Source organism: Dermatophagoides farinae, chromosome 7 (assembly GCF_024713945.1).
Source record: "Dermatophagoides farinae isolate YC_2012a chromosome 7, ASM2471394v1, whole genome shotgun sequence".
NCBI classification, from domain to species: Eukaryota; Metazoa; Arthropoda; class Arachnida; order Sarcoptiformes; family Pyroglyphidae; genus Dermatophagoides; species Dermatophagoides farinae.
The window spans coordinates 1551355-1569782 of record NC_134683.1 but is presented as its reverse complement, the minus strand read 5'-3'; the positions used below and the strand labels follow the sequence as shown (position 1 = coordinate 1569782).

The window sequence follows — 18428 nt, the reverse complement described above, 5'->3', positions numbered from 1 at the left end:
CATCTTTATTTATTACCAGAAAATGTGTCTGAGTGTGTGTGTGTGTAATACCTTTTTACCACAAACACATGATTTCAGTAATACAACGGGACAGGTTTCTCTTTCGTTTGAATAATGAAAAAAAAATAATAATTAAATTTACATGCGCTACTTTTTTTTTGTTTCACTGCATTGTGTGTATTCCATTTCTGGATCGAATAAAACCGAATAAAAAACTTTTTCAAACAAACAAACAAACAAAAAAAAGTGTTGGAATGAAACAAATGATAATCACCACCACATTGATTTTGGACGATGAAATGTTATGATCATTGATAGTTTCGTTTCTTTTATTTTCTGGTGAATGTTTTTTTTTATAATTTTACATTCCTCAAAAAAAAAAAAAAAATAAATAAAAAATAAAACAAAAATACGATGAAACTATTTCAACATAAACAACACCGATATCAGCAATCATCATCATCATCATCATCATCGATTTTATTCATAATATTTTTCATCATTGTTATATGGTCATCGATGATGATTGTGATTATTGATACAAAAATTGCCTATATCATTAAAATTGCTGGCAAAAAAGGTGCCGGTAATGATGTGTAAGTTTTCAATATTTGTTGAATCAATGAAAAATTTTATGAATTTTTTTTGGAACTTTTAGTTTTGTATTTGGTGGTAAAAATTGTAACACACCAAATATCATAGTTAAAGGTCATAAAAAACGAAATAAACGTGGTAAAATGTAAGTTTTTTTTATAATGAAAGAAGAAATTCTTTGAAATTGATCATTTTTTTTTGTTTTTTCATAAATTTCATAGAATCATTGTTGAAGATGAATGTAAAACTGTATTGCCTGCATATGATTATTATCGAAAAGTAGTACATCCATTTTATGGTCCAGCTATTGGTTATGGTCGATAAATTGAATCATCATACTTCCTGATCAATATCATCTTAATCACCACTACCACCACCACCATCACCACCACCGCCGAACATATGTCCAATATTATGGTCGATTAGTGATAATTATGGCCGAAATAATACACCTGTTGTGCAACTATAATCAACTGTACGTCATTACACGAAAAAAAATAAATAGAAATGAGTGTCATGTCGTGTGTTTCATGTTTTTCATCATCATAATCATAATCATCATCATCATCATTCAATCACCTGGTAACCTGGTTCTGATATATTTTTTTTTTGCAATTACAAAAACCGAAAAAATATATTTAACTTTTTGGGCTTTATCATTAGACATTTTTGGGTGACATTCACTTTTGTACACATAGAACCAATTCAACTAAATGACTTTAAGATGAGAAATTTTTGTGAATTTTTATTCATTTTATTTTAAAATAAGCATGAAACATTTTACATGGTGGTACATTAAATGAAGAAAAAAAAATTACTGCACTATACACAAATTGAATTATTCTTGTTAAACCATACCGTTAGTTTTGAATTTTGAATTTCTCTTGTTGTTGTTCCAATTAAACATTTGAATCAAATAAAAAACAAATAAAAAAAAAATGAAAGTAAATGAAAAACTCTCCATACATTCATCGATTAGCTAGAACACGACTGAATGAAAAATTTTCATTTAAAAATTTCGTTTTTTTTCCACCTTAATAACAACATTAATGTGTGTATACAATAACGATTGCAAAACAAACATTTTTTTTTTCGTTGTTTTTGTTGTTTGTTCTATATTAATGATTTTGTTTGTTGATTATTGATTATGGACAGGAAATTTAGAAAAAAAAATTGACAAACGAAAATTTTTGATATAAATTCATTATTTCAACATTTACTCATTTGACTTCAAGAATTGTGTGTATGAATGAATAAATGAATGGTGTTTGAAACATGAATTTATTACAACGATTTACAATGAAAAAATTGCAAATTGAACAGATATTCAATAAAGGATTTGAACATTGGAAATATTTTACAATACGTATGGAATATTCATTATCAGATTATCGTATTGGACGTATATCAAAAACTAATCATTCAATTAAACGTGGCATATACATTTCAATAATTGGATGGGCAATGATTATTTCATTTACTATTGATATGTATTATCCAGAAAATTCATTTTTCATTAATATAAAATTATTTGATCAAATGTTAGGCTCACAACGAAATGATCTATTAGCCATTGAATTAATAATCATATCCATTATAATGGAATTAACATGGCTATATTTAATCAATAATGTTCTACAATATCGTTGTTCCATTAGTAATTTTATTGCCTTTAAAAAATGGTCATCATTTATATCGAAACGATTGGATAGACGTGTAAGACAAAATCTTATCCGTTTCTATATTATTACTGATTTTTTATCAGTCACATTTTATTATACACTGATCATTGCATTGATTATCGTCGATATTTTATTCACTTATTGTTCAATAATATTTTATTCACATAATCAGATTACCATATTGAAATTGATAATAAGTGTGCCAGCAATTGTCATTATTACTGCATATATATGCTATTTATTGGGTCAATTATTTTATTCATTAAATTTCATCATTTTTATAATTGAATTTTTCAAAATATGGCTACAACAATTGTCACCATTTTATTATCATTATTATTTGGTTGAAAAATCAAAAAATTTCGCCGATAAAACAAAAATATTAAAATTCAGAAATCAATTCCATTGTGAATATGTACAATTATATGCTGAAATTAGACATTTTAATCATACGGCAAGCAGAATATTTCTGTGCATTGAATTAATTTCAAAATCGGCCATCATAATGAGCTGTATTTATTATAGCTTTCAATGGCAAATGGATTTCCATAATACAATGGTCATCGGTGCAATGTTGGCCATTTTTCCATATACAACTGGTATCTATTTTCGTATAGCAAGATTGCCGGCAATAAATCATTTATATATTAAATCCATTTCAAATTGGTTGGCTCGATTACAATATTATCGTAAAAATGATGGTAAAAAATTAAATATCATTTCAGAACGTATCATTTGGTATCAGATGATTAAATCAAATCTATTCATACAGACAATGGCCAACAATCGTTTAGGTTTCCATTGTGGCCATTTATTCTTTATAACACGTTATAAATGTATAGAATTATTTTTACTAAATTTTTCAGTCATTATGATGTTTTATAAAAAAATTATTCGTTTTTTCCATTAAATTTTTGATTGCAACACATTATTGTATTGTGTATCATCTCATATATATATATATATATATATATATATACATAGAAATGCTATTTGCACATTAAAATATATAATGATTAGGATTCTTGAGAATTTTCTTTTTATTACAATTCAAAATTTCATGCAAAAAATTCTACGAATTTATTTCATTCCAGAATAATAAATTGATCATCAATTGATCAAAAAGTAATAAAAAAATGGTTGCCATCACAACAGCATCTATAAGTGTTTGCTGTTTGTGTTTTGATCATCATCAAAGTTTTATGATCGATTATTATTGGTGAAAAAAAAGAAAATTTGGTTTTAAAAAAAATAGTTTTCGATTCCGTGCAAATTTTTTTTTCACAAATCATATATTTATATATGTGGAGAAATATGAAAAATTTTATTCAGTGCAAAATAAATGTATATTTTGTTTTGACATTGAATAAAATTCATACAGAACTCATTAATTTTAGGTTTATATATAATGAATGAATGATAATTAATGGTTCGATCTATTGAGATGATTAATGGTTCGATTCCAGTTCGATTGGTGAACAATTTTTTAGTAGTTCAGCAGATATAAAAAGAGTTGATTGTCAAAACAAAACATTTCATTCATTCATTCAGCCATACAAACATTAAGAATACTGTTTAATAAAACTTCAAATTTCAAACATTGAAAATAATGGCCATCATATCAGAATCATGGAAAAAAGCTGACTTTAAAACAATATTTATACGTGGTTTTGATTTTATGAAAATCTATACATTTCGATTACAATTTTCTATTGATGATTATCAAAATCAAAATATACCATGGACATGGAATACATTTCGCAGTACAGTATTGTTTACATCATTGTCATGGGTGGCAATAATTGGTCTTGGATTATTGGCTTTATTACCAAATACACATCCATTTATGAGTTATGATAATTTTGAACGAATTCTAAAAACTGAACGTATGGATATATTCATATTGGCAATATTCATTATGTTGATCGTACTAGAAGCAATGTGGTTACATTTAACAACCAATGCTTTAAATTATCGTTCATCATTAGTACAATTTGTCATTAATAATCTTGATTATAATGAGAATGAACTATCAACAAAATCATTGAAATATTTAAAACGATTCTATATCATTATTTATTTTATCGGAATAACTACTTTTCGATTATATATTGTCAATGCTATATTTACAATTATATTCGGATATTATTGGGCCATCATATTCTATATGGAAAATCTTACAACTTTTAAAAAATTAATTTTAAGCATGCCTATATTTTTTTTCATATGTATAGATATAGCTTATCTTCTTGGACAAATGTTTACGACCGTTTTAACATTCATTGTATTTGTCATTGAATTTTTTCAAGTAAAATTGGAAGAATTATATAGACTTGCAAAGAGAATGTTTACACGTTCTTGGCAAAATAATGAATTGAAACAATTATTCTGGAATCGGTTTCAACAACAATATGTCAAACTTTATGCCGAAATTGCCGATTTCAATAAATCATTCGGTTCGATGCTTTTGTATATGGAAACGGTATCAAAAACAAGCATCATAATATCATGCATGTTTTATAGTAGACAAAAAGAACTAAGTCAATATTGTTTAATGGCCATTCTATCATTAATGTCAGAATTTGTTTGTGTAACCAGTCTTTATTCACGTGTTGCACGATTACCATCATATAATCGTCGTTGTTGTAAATCGATAATCAAATGGTTAGCACGAACACAATGGTCAGGACCGGATACATTATTCTATAATCGGAATTTAAGAATACAAAAATTACATATTGTACGACGAACAACAATAAAATCAAATCTATTTGTACAAGTTATGAGTAAAAATGAACTTGGCTTCACATGTGGTCATTTATTCTTCATTACAAAATTCAAATATATTGAAATGCTTATGATGAACATACCATTGATTATAATGTTTTATGAAAAAATATGTATGAATGCATCATTTTAATTTATAATTTAAATAATTAGATAATAATTAGATTAAAAATAATAAAAAAGAATATATATTCATGATTCACGATTAAACAGCAAGATGAAAAATGATTCGAATGATGAGAAAATACAAATGGAAAAAAAACCACATTGTGGTGTAGCGCCATCCAACAATGAAAAAAGAAATTATAAACTACAATAATACTGTCATTTATGAACGTGCTTCAACACATACACAAATACACGAAAAAGAAAAGCTTTTCACAATATAAGAGGTGTATATATAATGCAGCTGAGTTATTTAATTGTGTACTCTAACCAGGAATAAAATTTTTTTTTTGTAAAGGATAACGTCATCGATTTGTAAATTTGATTTTCTTTTTGTTTTTCTTTTTTGATCTGAAAAATAAATTTCAATACAAATTCATCATCATTCACATTCGTCTCAATATTTGATCGATCTCAATTTTAACATTCAATTTTGACCAACAATAATGGGTCTAACCATATCCAGTCTATTCACACGTTTATTTGGTAAAAAACAGGTCCGAATATTGATGGTTGGACTTGATGCGGCCGGTAAAACGACAATTTTATATAAATTAAAATTAGGTGAAGTTGTTACAACTATTCCCACCATTGGATTCAATGTTGAAACCGTTGAATATAAAAACATTAGTTTCACTGTTTGGGATGTTGGTGGCCAGGATAAAATTCGTCCATTATGGCGACATTATTTTCAAAATACACAAGGTTTAATTTTCGTTGTCGATAGTAATGATAAGTAAGTAACTGTTTACTTTTTTTTGCTGTATATATAACCAATTTTTCTTTTCTTAAATTCAAACATTCCAATTCCATACAGAGAACGTGTAGGCGAAGCTGCTGAAGAATTACAACGAATGTTGAATGAAGATGAATTACGTGATTCAATATTATTGGTATTTGCTAATAAACAAGATTTACCGAATGCAATGTCAACATCTGAATTAAAAGATCGTTTAGGATTAGGTCAGATGCGTAATCGTCATTGGTATATACAGGCAACATGTGCTACACAAGGTGATGGCCTATATGAAGGTCTTGATTGGCTTTGTACTGAAGTATCAAAACTTTCATAAAGATGTTGCAAACATTGATAAACACATCCAACATGAACATTTTATATATCTACTACTACTTTCCAACATGAAGAAAATGATTTTTTTTCTTGTTTTTTTTTGATATTTAAAAACAAAACAAATGAGAAAAAAATACATACATATATTTATATTATATTATTGATTTTTAATTTGTAAAATGTAATAATGCACAATTGTTGTTTATACACCAATTGTCAGTAAATAATAATAAAAATTGATTTTTAACCTATAAATTTGTCGATGATGAATGTATGAGTTTTTTATAAAATTTAAGCAATAAATGAATATTGAAAATCAATAGCTGAATATATCGGAATTTTGTAATGAAAAATAAATGGCCACATTTGAAACCAAAACGATTATTATTCATTGTTTGCACGAATAATGTTGATTTCAATGAATAATGTTGAATTCTTGATCGATAATTTGTTGTTGTTGTTATTTTGATAAAATTATTATTTCCATCATTATTGTTATTTTGATTGCCAATCAACAATAGCCATTGTGGACGTGATGACCAATTCAACATATAACGTGAACATAATTGATTATATGATGGTAAACGTGCAACACGTGAATAAAGTATGATTGGAAAACAAAATACCATCAATGCTATCATTAATGATACTATAATGAATAGATTCATATGTGTTTGACGTACATAAAACAACATGGAAATAACTATTGAAGATTTTGACATCATTTCCAATGTAAACAAAACAATACCTAATGTTGGACTAAAACTAATTGTTTCAGAATATAATTGCAAATATTTACGATGAAAATTATTCCAGAATATTCGTCGTCTATATTCACCATTAATGTTTGTTGTGATCATCATTTGATTATTCGATGCCCATTTTGATATGTGTAATAAATGTTTCATTCTTATTTGAAAATATTCAACCAGAAATAGTATAAAATTTAAATTGATAAACAATTGTCCCATCAAATACATTAAATGCAATGATAAAAAACCTAAAAATGGTAACGATGAAATCATTTGAATTAAATTAATCTGTTCTTTTACATATAAAATTAATGCTAAAACTATGAAAAGCGAATAAATCATAATCAAACTAATGGCCACAATTCGGTGTAATAATTTCGCAAAAAAATTCGTAAACGAATACAATGATATTAGATATTCCAGTGATTTCGATTTCAATTGTTTACAATCAAATGGAATATTGTTGATGAGAAAATTATTGATTGATGAACGATAAATGATTACTTCAGTGAATAAATGTAACCACATATATTCCAGAATAATAAAAAACAGAATATTAAATTGATTACTAATAAATCATAACGATTCACATTGTATATATGTTCAATATGATGTAGATTTAGTAGATATGGATTATTTTCATAAAAAATCATTGTAGCCATACCAATGATGATGATCCATGCATTTATTGTTATCCAAATGGAACGATTGATTGTTTGATATGAACATTTTTCAATTCGCCAATTTCGATAATCGGATAATGAATAATTCAAACGAAATGAATAAAATTTCCAATTTTCAAAACCTTCAATGAATATATTGTTCATTTGAAGATTTTTATTTTCAAAATTTTTCCACAATAATTTTAAAATTTTCATCATGCCTATGTTGTTGTTGTTGTTGTTGTCTTTGTAAAACACTTTGGTTCTGATAAATGTTTTGTTCTCTTGTTTTTTTTTTTTTTTTTTTGGTGTTTTTTTATGGTTTTGATCCATACCATTTAAAATTTTAAATCATCAGACCATGGACAAATTTAATAATTAATTTTTTTTTCACAAAATGTTTTTCTTGGAAAAAAAATTACTCTGGTTGCCCTAGTGATTTTCTCTCTCTCTCTCTCTCTCTCTCTCTCTCTCTCTTCTTCTCTCTCTCTCTCATCTCGCTCTCTCTCTCTCTCTCTCTCTCTCTCTCTCTCTCTCTCTCGTGTGTGTGTGTGTGTTATCCGGGTTGGGTACTTGGTGAAAAATAAAAAAAAATTTGTTTTGAAGAAAACAAAAAAAAAATCAATTTCACATAATGAATTTTTTTTTCATTGAAAACAAAAAACAAGACAAAGTTTTATGACAAATAAAAAATGGAAAAAAGAAACTCATGGAATTTATAAAACTAACAAACACCGACACATTAAACATGATGATTACATACAAATTTTTTTATAAAATTTAATGATTAAATGAAAATTCAATATCAACATACGAATGTATGTGAATTTATTGATGAAAAACAAATGGCCACAACTGAAACCGAAACGATTATTGATCATAATTTGAATGAAATAATTCAATCTAATTGTTGGCCGTATATTCCTGGTTCGTTGTTGCCATTGGATTCGTTCACTGCCATTCAATTCATTATATTGTGAACGTGCTAACCAACGAAACAATGATCGTGAACATTCAATATTACAGGTTGGTAGCTGGGATACACGTAAATTTAGAAATGTAGTGAGGAAAAATGTCGATATTAATGACATTATCGATATTGTATTGAATGCACTGATATTGATCTGTTGACTATAGAATATATAGGACATGATAATGGCCGATTTGGAAATCATTTCAACGAAAAATAGAATCATACTCAATACATGATTAAAATTGATTGTTTCTTCATATAGTCGTACATATCGGTATTGAAAATGACGTATGAATATTTTTTTCACCAATACAATTTTCGATATTGGTCGCCACAATATCGTCGACAATGAACGCCATAATGATCGTATACGTGTGATACAAAAATCAATCAATAATAGTAGAATTTTCAATGATATAAATAACTGTCCTAACATGTAACAAATGTGGCGACAATATTCATAAAACATGATCGATGTAAATAGCAATTGCATTCCAGTGATTTCATCATTTTGATATAAATGAAAACAATGAACGATGAAATATGTATTGATCATAATGAGTATATAGATAATCATTTTGTGCATGATTACAGTGATTCGATTGATATTAATGAAAAATTTGATCAATTTTTCACGATCATCATCATCTAAATGATTTACATTATCATAACCAATAGATTTTGATAGATTATTGATGAAAAAATCATTCAACGTACAGCGATAATTCATGATCATTTTTAACAAAAATATCCACATTATTTCCAACAATGTGAATATTATCAATAATTCTAAAAATAATAAATCAATTCGATTTGTTTTGGTCATTGTTTCCATATGTTCCATATCGATGATTATGTGATGATGATGGTGATTAGAATTTTTATTGTAAAAAACATTGATAAATAAAAATAAAATGGAAATCCAATTATTCAATGTAATCCAAATAGCACGACGAAATGTTCGATATGTTGTCGATATTTTTCGTCCAACATAATCATCAAGTGAATATTCCATACGAAATGAATAATATTTCAAATGACAAAATGATTTATTCATTATATGGTCAAATTGATGCTGTGAATGATTCATTTTTTTTCTGTTTCAATTTTCAAATTTTTTTGTTATGATGATTGAAATTCAAATGATTCGAATGTGATGTCCAATGCAACGAATGAATGTTTTTTCCTTTTTTTTAAAAAAATTGGTTCAAATTATGTTTTTCATATCTGAAATACATGTTGCCATTGGTGATAAAGTAGATCATTTTGTAATCAATTTAAATTTTCATTTTCATATTTTCATAGAATGAAAATATGAGTGGTATTAATTTCCTTTGAAACAGAATTTAATGATTACTTTTACGAAGTTGTGTGTGTGTGTGTGACAATGGAGAAAAAAAAATTTCAATATTTCGATTACAGAATATTCTTGAAAACTAAATAGACAACTTGATTGTCTGTTTTTGTTTCGTCCAGGATTCAATGATTATTCTGGAATTGTTTATTGGATTTTTTTTTGTTAAAATCATTTCCTAATACCAAATTCTTTTTTTTCATCATGTTTAATATAGTTGTATGGATATATTGTGTCAGTGAACTTTGTGTGTGTGTGTGTCAGATAATCAACCAAATGTAACAAAAAAAAAAAAAAAAATGACAGCAGAATTTGACCAGAATCTAATCCGAAAAAATACATAGGTGAATAACCTATGAATGAATCAGTTTTCAGTTGTTTTTTTTTAAATATCGTTGGACAAAAAAAAATGACGATGGCCAAAATAAATGACGACGTCGCAGTATAATTGAAATTTCAATGACATAATGCGTACAATCAGAGTATCATCATCATCATCATCATCATCGCCATGAGATTTACAGCACCCATCCACTACATGAGAGTGTATAAATAATTCATTCATTAAATGATGATGAAAAGTCTAGCCATAAAAAAATGACGATGATGATTACTGATTTAGAGAAAACAAAAAGTGGGCAGTTTTTAATGATAAATAATGATAATGGGTTCCAGAAACTGAAATAGGTAAGTAAAAAAAAAATGTCATTCCATTTCCGGGTTATTAATTATGGACATTTTTTTTGTTCTGATGGAATAAAATCTGTTGATGGAAAAATTTATTATTTCAAAATTCGAAACATTGAAGAAAAAAAAATTCATTTTTTTCCCCAATAGAAGTCGCTACAAGTTATGGTAAAAATTAACAAGTGCAACTGTATCAAAATCGATTAATCATTTGTTGCAACACAGAGTTCAAGTCTTGTCACATACACACACACACACACACACCACACATACATTGAATTATTATGCAATAAATTAAACAAATATTTGTGTTTGTCTTTTCTATACCACTATCAATTTGACGAAAAAAAAAAATGCAAAATAGCAGGCATATGCGCATATGCGCATAATAGTGGTGTCACGATTAACAATGTGATGATGATCTGTGGTTAATTTTTGTGTCCTTTTTATTTGTTTGGAACTAATTTTTTTTTTTCATCAACCGACACAACACTGTATTTTATAACAAGGAAAAAAAACAACAACTGAGGAGTGGCAGACTTGTTTTGTGTGTGTGTGTGTGTGTGTGTGTGTGTGTGTGTGTGTGTGTGTGTGTGTGACATAAACACATAATATACACATGCATACTGCCATCCATAAAACATAAACGAAAAAAAAAAAAAAACATTGGCTAAATCCAATGTTCAAATAATCAAACATCATCCAGCTGAGTGCTTGTGTGTGTGTGTGGACAATTCAAGTCTGTGATGGTGGTGGTGGTTTAAATACTTGTGTTCCGCAATATTATTCATCGTTCCAATATTGGAATTGGATTGTTCTATAGAAACATCCAATGCTGGGCCATTCTATTATTATTTGTGAAACTATAGTTATCTCAATTCTGGATCCAACCTTTTGGTTAACCACCACCATTTGATCCATATTCTATACAGACTAATACTCAAATGTATATAATATTGTCCCATGACGACAACAACGACTGAAAACTACTACCACACACACACGTACACACAGACAGATCCAATACAAAAATTCCTATTCAAAGTTCCAAAAAACCAAACCAAACCAAAAAAAAAAAAAAAAACAAACGACGATAACAACACAACTCATTTCTTGAAACGTCAATTCTATTAGAACATTCACATCACTGATTTCTGCTGTCGTTGTCGTTGTTGTTGTGTTTACGGACATTGATCCACAAAGAAAATAAATAAATAAACAAGAGCGATCCATTTTCTCGACAATCCAAAACATTCGAGCCATTCATATTCAATAAATATATTCTGGTGTAATTGAACAATTGAATTTGGTTTCCAAACAATCTGAGGTTTGTGTCCATTTTTTTTTGTTTTGTTTTGTTTTTTTTTTTTTTTTTTTTGGTTGAACCTTGAATAATTTTTCCAGTAAACAAAAAAAAAAATTTGTCTTATTTACACACACACACACAGGTCATTTGTTTGTTTGTTTTTTCAATTTGAAATGATATGAAAAACAAAACAAAAACAAAAATCACGTATACATCACATTGTTACACCCTATTTTTGATTATTGATTTTTTTTATTCAAACATTTCCCAATATATAAAACTTATTTTCTCCCAAAAAAATTGGCACATTATACGCAGAGAGAGAGAGAGAGAGAGAGAGAGAGAGAGAGAGAGAGAGAAAAAAAAATAGTCGTTTGGCTTAGTTTTTGTTTTTTATCTGAAAAAAATCTCCTATCTGGGGCGTTGCTGCTGTTGTCCATATGAAAATCTGATCATCATCCTGATCATGATGATGATGATGATTATTATTATGATAAAGATTTTGACCATTTCAACACTGTGTGTGTGTCATAATCATTTTTTTTTAAATTCCCAATCCATTTTTTTTTTGCAAATCAAATCAAATCTTTCATCATCATTAAATTATTATTATCATTATTCAAGATCGGAAAAAAATGTAAATCTTCATGATTCATATGGTCAACTTTGTTTGTGTGTATCCGACTTTCTTGTCCAGACATTGTGACTTTTTGTTTTCGGAACGAAATGTTGCATCTTTTTTCTAGGAAGAACACAAGAGAGAAAGCTCTCTTCATGGCAAAACAAAATTTTTTTTTTTATTGTTGAAAACCAATTGATTGACGAGGTTAACGATATATACCATTATATATGTGAAAAAGATGAATTTTCAAGAAAAGAGAAACTTGAACAATACACACACACAACCAGCCAACCATTCTTTAATTTTTTTATGTGTTGATCATTAAACTCGAAAGTTTTGTGTTAAATAGTCACTAACACACATATAAATGATGATGATGATGATGATGTAAAACGCTTTCATTTTCAATCATCAGCATTAATTTTTTTTTCTCCCATTCGATGATCAAGTGTGTGTGTGTGTGTGTATCCAAAATCCAAAAATTACCATTAAAATTATTCTTTGAATCAAAAAAACATTTGTATTATGTGTGGTATTTGAAACACATGTAATTATCTCATGATGCTAATGATCCATACCAAACACATGATGTGTGTGTGTATGGTGTGTGTGTGTTCCACTAAAGAATTTTTTTTTTTGTTCAAGTATTGAATCTCAAATGAATTGATACGTGTAATTTGTGTATGTGAATCCCTCTCAGTGTGTGTGTGTGTGTGTAATACGGATGCATTGCAATTTTCAGCATTGATGGATGTGAATTTTTCCTTTTTTTTGATGATGAACATTACCATCATCATCATTTTTGGCAATTACTGTGGCAACATGTGAGTGTCGTTTGTTTGTTTGTTGTTGTTGTTGTTGAATTGCATTTTATTTTTTTGGTGTTTATTTCTTATTTTCAAGGTGCGAAAAATTTCCTTTTTCACGTGTTTGTGTTTCATTTCTTTTTTTTTTTTTTTTGTTAAATTTATTTGTGTTTACCTTATTCATTGGTTCGACATTCGTTTCTTGTTCTTTCCTTCATCCACAACTAATGTTCCAAACGACAACAATAATAAGGAAATGAAAAACAAAATGATTCATGATTTTCATGGCAAAAACAATTTTTAATGTGACAATAATTTCAGTTGTAGCTTATTGGATTGGATTCTATCCACGATGATCATTGATGATTGCAACCAAAAAAAAAACATCGTGACCTTCTCATCATCAACAACAACAACATCGGATATAACGGAATTGAAATCCAAAAACAGTAATTGTCATCATCGATTGATTGATTGATTGATTGGTTTTTAGTTCCAGAAGAAGCAGAAAGAGAGAGAGAGAGAAAGAGAAAAAATTTTTAAATATAACAAATTCAGCCATTGGCTGTCGTCATTCAACGTCGATGATGATGATGATAATAATTTCCTTGTTGCTGTTGCCATGGTATCCTGTTTTATTTATTCACATTTGTTGTTTTTGTTTTTGTTTTGTTTCTCATCAAATTCGATTGATCAAATGATTGTCGAATGTTTTTTTTTGTTTGTTCGTTTGTCTGTTCCGACAATCATCATCGTATCGATATAATTGTCAATAATCAATCATGCAAATGGAAAAAAAAACAAAGAATAGAAAATTGGGAGAGCTTGTGAGAGAAATGAATTTTTTTTTCTTGATCCATTTATCAATCATCTGATATCGATAAATCGATTGATTGTCATGTTTGTTTTGTCGCTTTTACCATCGTATTAGCTATGATGTTCAAAAATACAACTGTTGAAAATGGGGGAAAAAAAATCATTGGTCATTTGGTTGACATACACACACACACACACACACATTAACCCAAATTGAAATTCATTTGCATATGAAAAAAAAAATTTTTTTTTCCTTTTCAAAAATGAGATTTTTCGTTATCATCATCATTATCATTATTGTCGGTTGGTTGGCTAGTTGGCTGGTTGGTTGATTTCATTTCGGTTGTTGTTGTTGTGTATATATATGGTACATATATATTATTGACATATCATCATCATATTTAACCCGAATATGGTAGTTGTTGTTGTTGCTGGCCACAAAAGTTGTCCGATTCATTCATTCATTTTTTTTTTGGCATTTCTAAATTTAGCTCCACTAGCTACTATTTAAAACAGTAAAAAGGATTTGATGATTTAATTTTTTTGTTTTGTTTTGTTTCACTACATGAAAATAATTCGTAAGTGAAACCTTTCTTTCTGTTTTTTTTTTTAGTTTCATTCAGCCATCATCAACTGTGGGTGGGAGATATATATAATTGATGAAACTGAATGTGTTAAAAGTTTTTTTTTGTCTCTCTCTCTTTTTTGGCTATTCAACCATTGTTCCATATGATGATAAACAAAATGGCAAGTCTAATTAACTTGTTGTTGTTGATTCAGGTTCATTTTATGTTTTGGCTAAAATTGGCGCCAAAACAACAACAACAACTGTAGAAAATTTTTCCAAATAATTATTGAAAATGAAAATTATACGGGTAATAAAAATGAAATATTCATTCATTCATTATAGTGGTTAAATAATGATAGCGATCTATCAATCGATCGATCGATCGACGGATGATGATGATTATATTTTCACATGAATGAGAAAAACGTTTCACTATCATCGATTGTTGAATGCTAAATTTGGTCAGAATCAAATGGAAAACAACAACGAAAATGAACATCGATTAAATTGATGATGATTTATTGATTTGAACAACAAAAAAAATCTTGTTTTTCATTTTGTGTCTTGTTTTGTTTTGTTTTTATCATCGATCAATTGATCATCATCATGATTATGTCAATCATAAACAAAAAAGTATTTGCCACTGCCAAAGTGTCAGGTACAAGAGGACATGCAAAAAAAAAATCCTCGACGATGTTTGATTCTTGAATAATAAGCTAAATTGAAATTTTATTTGACCATTGAAAAAAATTTTTTACGATAAAAAAAACAAGCCAAATAAGATGATGACGATGATAATGATAATGGCTAGTCATCTATCTGAATTTCACATGAATGTGGCTATTTTTAGGTCATGGAGAAAAATTGATTGGATATGTGTAATAATAATAATATTTTGGACCAAAAAAAAAACCAAATAAGCCAGTTGCTACGAAAAACAAAAGCAAAAAAAAAAAAATTTTTTTTTTTTGTTCATTGGAAATTTTCGACAATTTTTTTTCGGATGAATATATTTCCTGTGTTCTAGTGAATATGTGTCTGCGTGTGTGTGTGTGTCACATAAATTTTATTTTATTTTATTTCTAAATAAAAATCAACTAATTTTTCATCATTTTTTTGTTGTTGTTGTTGTATTTATAGAAACGACGTAAATCGTATTCGTTTTACTTGAAAATCTAGTTTTTTTTCATATCCATACCACCGATGATGACGATGATGATGGTCAGTACAGAAGCATGAAAAACGGAATCGGCTTTCAGAATTTAAATTATTGGATTAAATCACTTTAAATCAACAGACTATTTTTTCCCCACAAACAACATTTTAACCATTCATTTGGATTTTGTCGTCGTTGAAATATTTTTTTTTGTTGCATCAAGTAAGTGGAAAAATTCAAATTGATTGATTGATCGATCGATTTGATATTAATTTTAATTAATTTCTTTGAAGATTAATGAAAAAATTAATTGGCAATGTTTTTTTTTTCTCTCTGCTTTCATTAGATTAATGCATTGAAAATATAAACAACAAGGTCACGAATATTTTTCTGTTTATTTTGGTTGTATTTACGATCGATTCATCTACATTTTTGTGGTGAACATTTTCTCACTTTCTTCAATCGGATACCCTCTCACACAATTCATCAATAAAATTGAATTGAACACATATCTTCTTGTTGTGAATTCTGTATTCATTCATACAGAAAACAAAAATGAAGAAAATAAAAATGGCCAAATTAACAACAGTCCGTATAACATTGATTATGTTACAATTAACATCGTTAACTGTTGCAAGCATTATCATTATAATCTATTATAATCCATGGATTGGTCGTATTATTGAAGAAGCAGAACGTTCAGGTAATACTGGCCGTTCATTAGCTGATCAAATACGTCGTACTGATAATGAAGAACTAGTCATATTTTTAATGGCATCAACAACTATATTTGTTTCATTATTGGGCATTATTGGTGCATTACGTAATTATGAGCATAATCATTGTTTGCTCAATTTTTATATGTCTACTTTGATTATATTTTTATTCGTTGTATTTGTTGCATTATGTGGTACAATTTGGGAAGTATTTGGTAAATTAAATCAACGTACAATTATAACGACAACAACGATACCATCATCATCTACTACTACTACAACATCAATATCGATAATTGAATCATTCCAGAATCGTAATAATAATGATGATCAAAAACAGCAAACAACAATATCAAATGGTCCATTTATGAATGAATTTAATCATATATTACCTACTATAGATTTTATTGATGATTCAAAAATGAAAAATTCAAATCAAATCAATGAGAATGGTCATAATAATAATAATAATAATGCTCAAATAATATTAACTGCTCATCATCAAGTATCATGGTGGTATATTGGAAAATCATTTATATTGATTACATTCTCTGCAATACTATATGCAACATCATTAAAATTGACAAGAAAAATTCTTGAATCATCTGATGATCGTTATCTATCGGCAAATGAATTTGGTGGCAGCCATAATAATTGTGGTGGTGGTTATCTTGGTGCAGCAGCTGATTGTGATAATGATGATTTGAATTCAGAAGATAGTTGTGGTGGTGGTGCAGGAGGTTTTGTTTCTGGTGGTGGTGGTGCTGGTGCTGGTTCATCTATTTATCCATATACAACAAATAATTCATTACGTTATCCATATTATCATCATCAACAGCAACAACAATATAATACTACTACTGCTAGTTGTCCACAACATCATGGATCAACAATTGGATCATCAAAAAGTTCATTAGGATCACAATTTCGAACCATACTTTAATCTCTTCTTTTTTTTAAAAAATCAATTATTGCTCAATTTTGAAAGAAAAAAAACCAAAAAAAAAAGCTGAACACACTCACATTTCCGATCCAATTTATTAATCGACCAAAAAAAAAAAAAAAAAACATCATCATCATCATCATCAATTAATCATCATACAAAAAAAAAAATCTCGTCCATCTAGTCGAAATTTATGCATTTATTGATGCATATAATTCCATTATATCTTATGTATACAACCAAATACGCCCACTCGTACACACAGAACCTTGAATTTTTTTTTTGTTCTAATTCTGTAGAATATTTAGAATTTTTTTTTTGTAAAATTTATTCTCTATTTCGTGTTTGTATTTGTGTGTTTCATTTCACATTTTGACACTACATACACCACCGCCATTCTTAATATACTCAAGAAAACAAAACAAAAACAAAAAAAAATACTCCAAAAAAAATTCGTGGTCGCTGGGGGTGTGTGTGTGTGTCTAACTGACCAAAATTTCGAATCGTTCATTTTGCTTATTCTCAACACTTTTACATTCATATTTTGTTGTCCACGAACATACAAAACAAAACAAAAAAACGAAAATCGAAAACTTTGTCTGTTTTAGATGAATTTTTTTTTCTACTACTGACTAAATTCCAGAATCTTCTTTTGCAACATTTGTATGATATATTACAATATGAACATCATCATCATCTACTACTAGAAAATTCTATTTCATTTTTCATTTGTAAAAAAAAAAAATTTCATCATGAAAACGAAATCA

The 18428-nt window shown here is 27.9% G+C and overlaps 4 protein-coding genes across 6 annotated transcripts; all 4 read left to right on the top strand.

The window, feature by feature from the left end:
• Positions 1–226: 226 nt before the first annotated feature.
• On the top strand, positions 227–1550 carry LOC124496834 (uncharacterized). The gene is made up of 3 exons (XM_047060396.2): positions 227–596; positions 659–739; positions 816–1550. Exons 1-3 carry the CDS (start codon positions 415–417, stop codon positions 916–918), a joined length of 366 nt encoding a protein of 121 aa, XP_046916352.2. The 5' UTR covers positions 227–414; the 3' UTR covers positions 919–1550.
• Positions 1551–3839: 2289 nt separating this feature from the next.
• LOC124496522 (uncharacterized) lies at positions 3840–5261 on the top strand. The gene has a single exon (XM_047060046.2). It carries the CDS (start codon positions 3886–3888, stop codon positions 5194–5196), a length of 1311 nt encoding a protein of 436 aa, XP_046916002.2. The 5' UTR covers positions 3840–3885; the 3' UTR covers positions 5197–5261.
• A 209-nt stretch (positions 5262–5470) lies between these two features.
• Positions 5471–6555, top strand: Arf4 (ADP-ribosylation factor 2). Its single transcript, XM_047060061.2, has 2 exons — positions 5471–5964; positions 6046–6555. Exons 1-2 carry the CDS (start codon positions 5675–5677, stop codon positions 6299–6301), a joined length of 546 nt encoding a protein of 181 aa, XP_046916017.1. The 5' UTR covers positions 5471–5674; the 3' UTR covers positions 6302–6555.
• Positions 6556–11382: 4827 nt separating this feature from the next.
• LOC124496432 (uncharacterized) lies at positions 11383–18319 on the top strand. Of its 3 annotated transcripts, none has more exons than XM_075732837.1 (3): positions 11383–12055; positions 15987–16224; positions 16349–18319. In XM_075732837.1, the coding sequence occupies exon 3, from the start codon at positions 16558–16560 to the stop codon at positions 17659–17661; it is 1104 nt and encodes a 367-aa protein (XP_075588952.1). In that variant the 5' UTR covers positions 11383–12055; positions 15987–16224; positions 16349–16557; the 3' UTR covers positions 17662–18319. The 3 variants fall into 3 exon arrangements, with proteins under 3 accessions (XP_075588952.1, XP_075588954.1, XP_075588953.1); XM_075732839.1 differs by lacking the exon at positions 11383–12055 and adding an exon at positions 13032–13911; XM_075732838.1 differs by lacking the exon at positions 11383–12055 and adding an exon at positions 13033–13480.
• Positions 18320–18428: the final 109 nt, after the last annotated feature.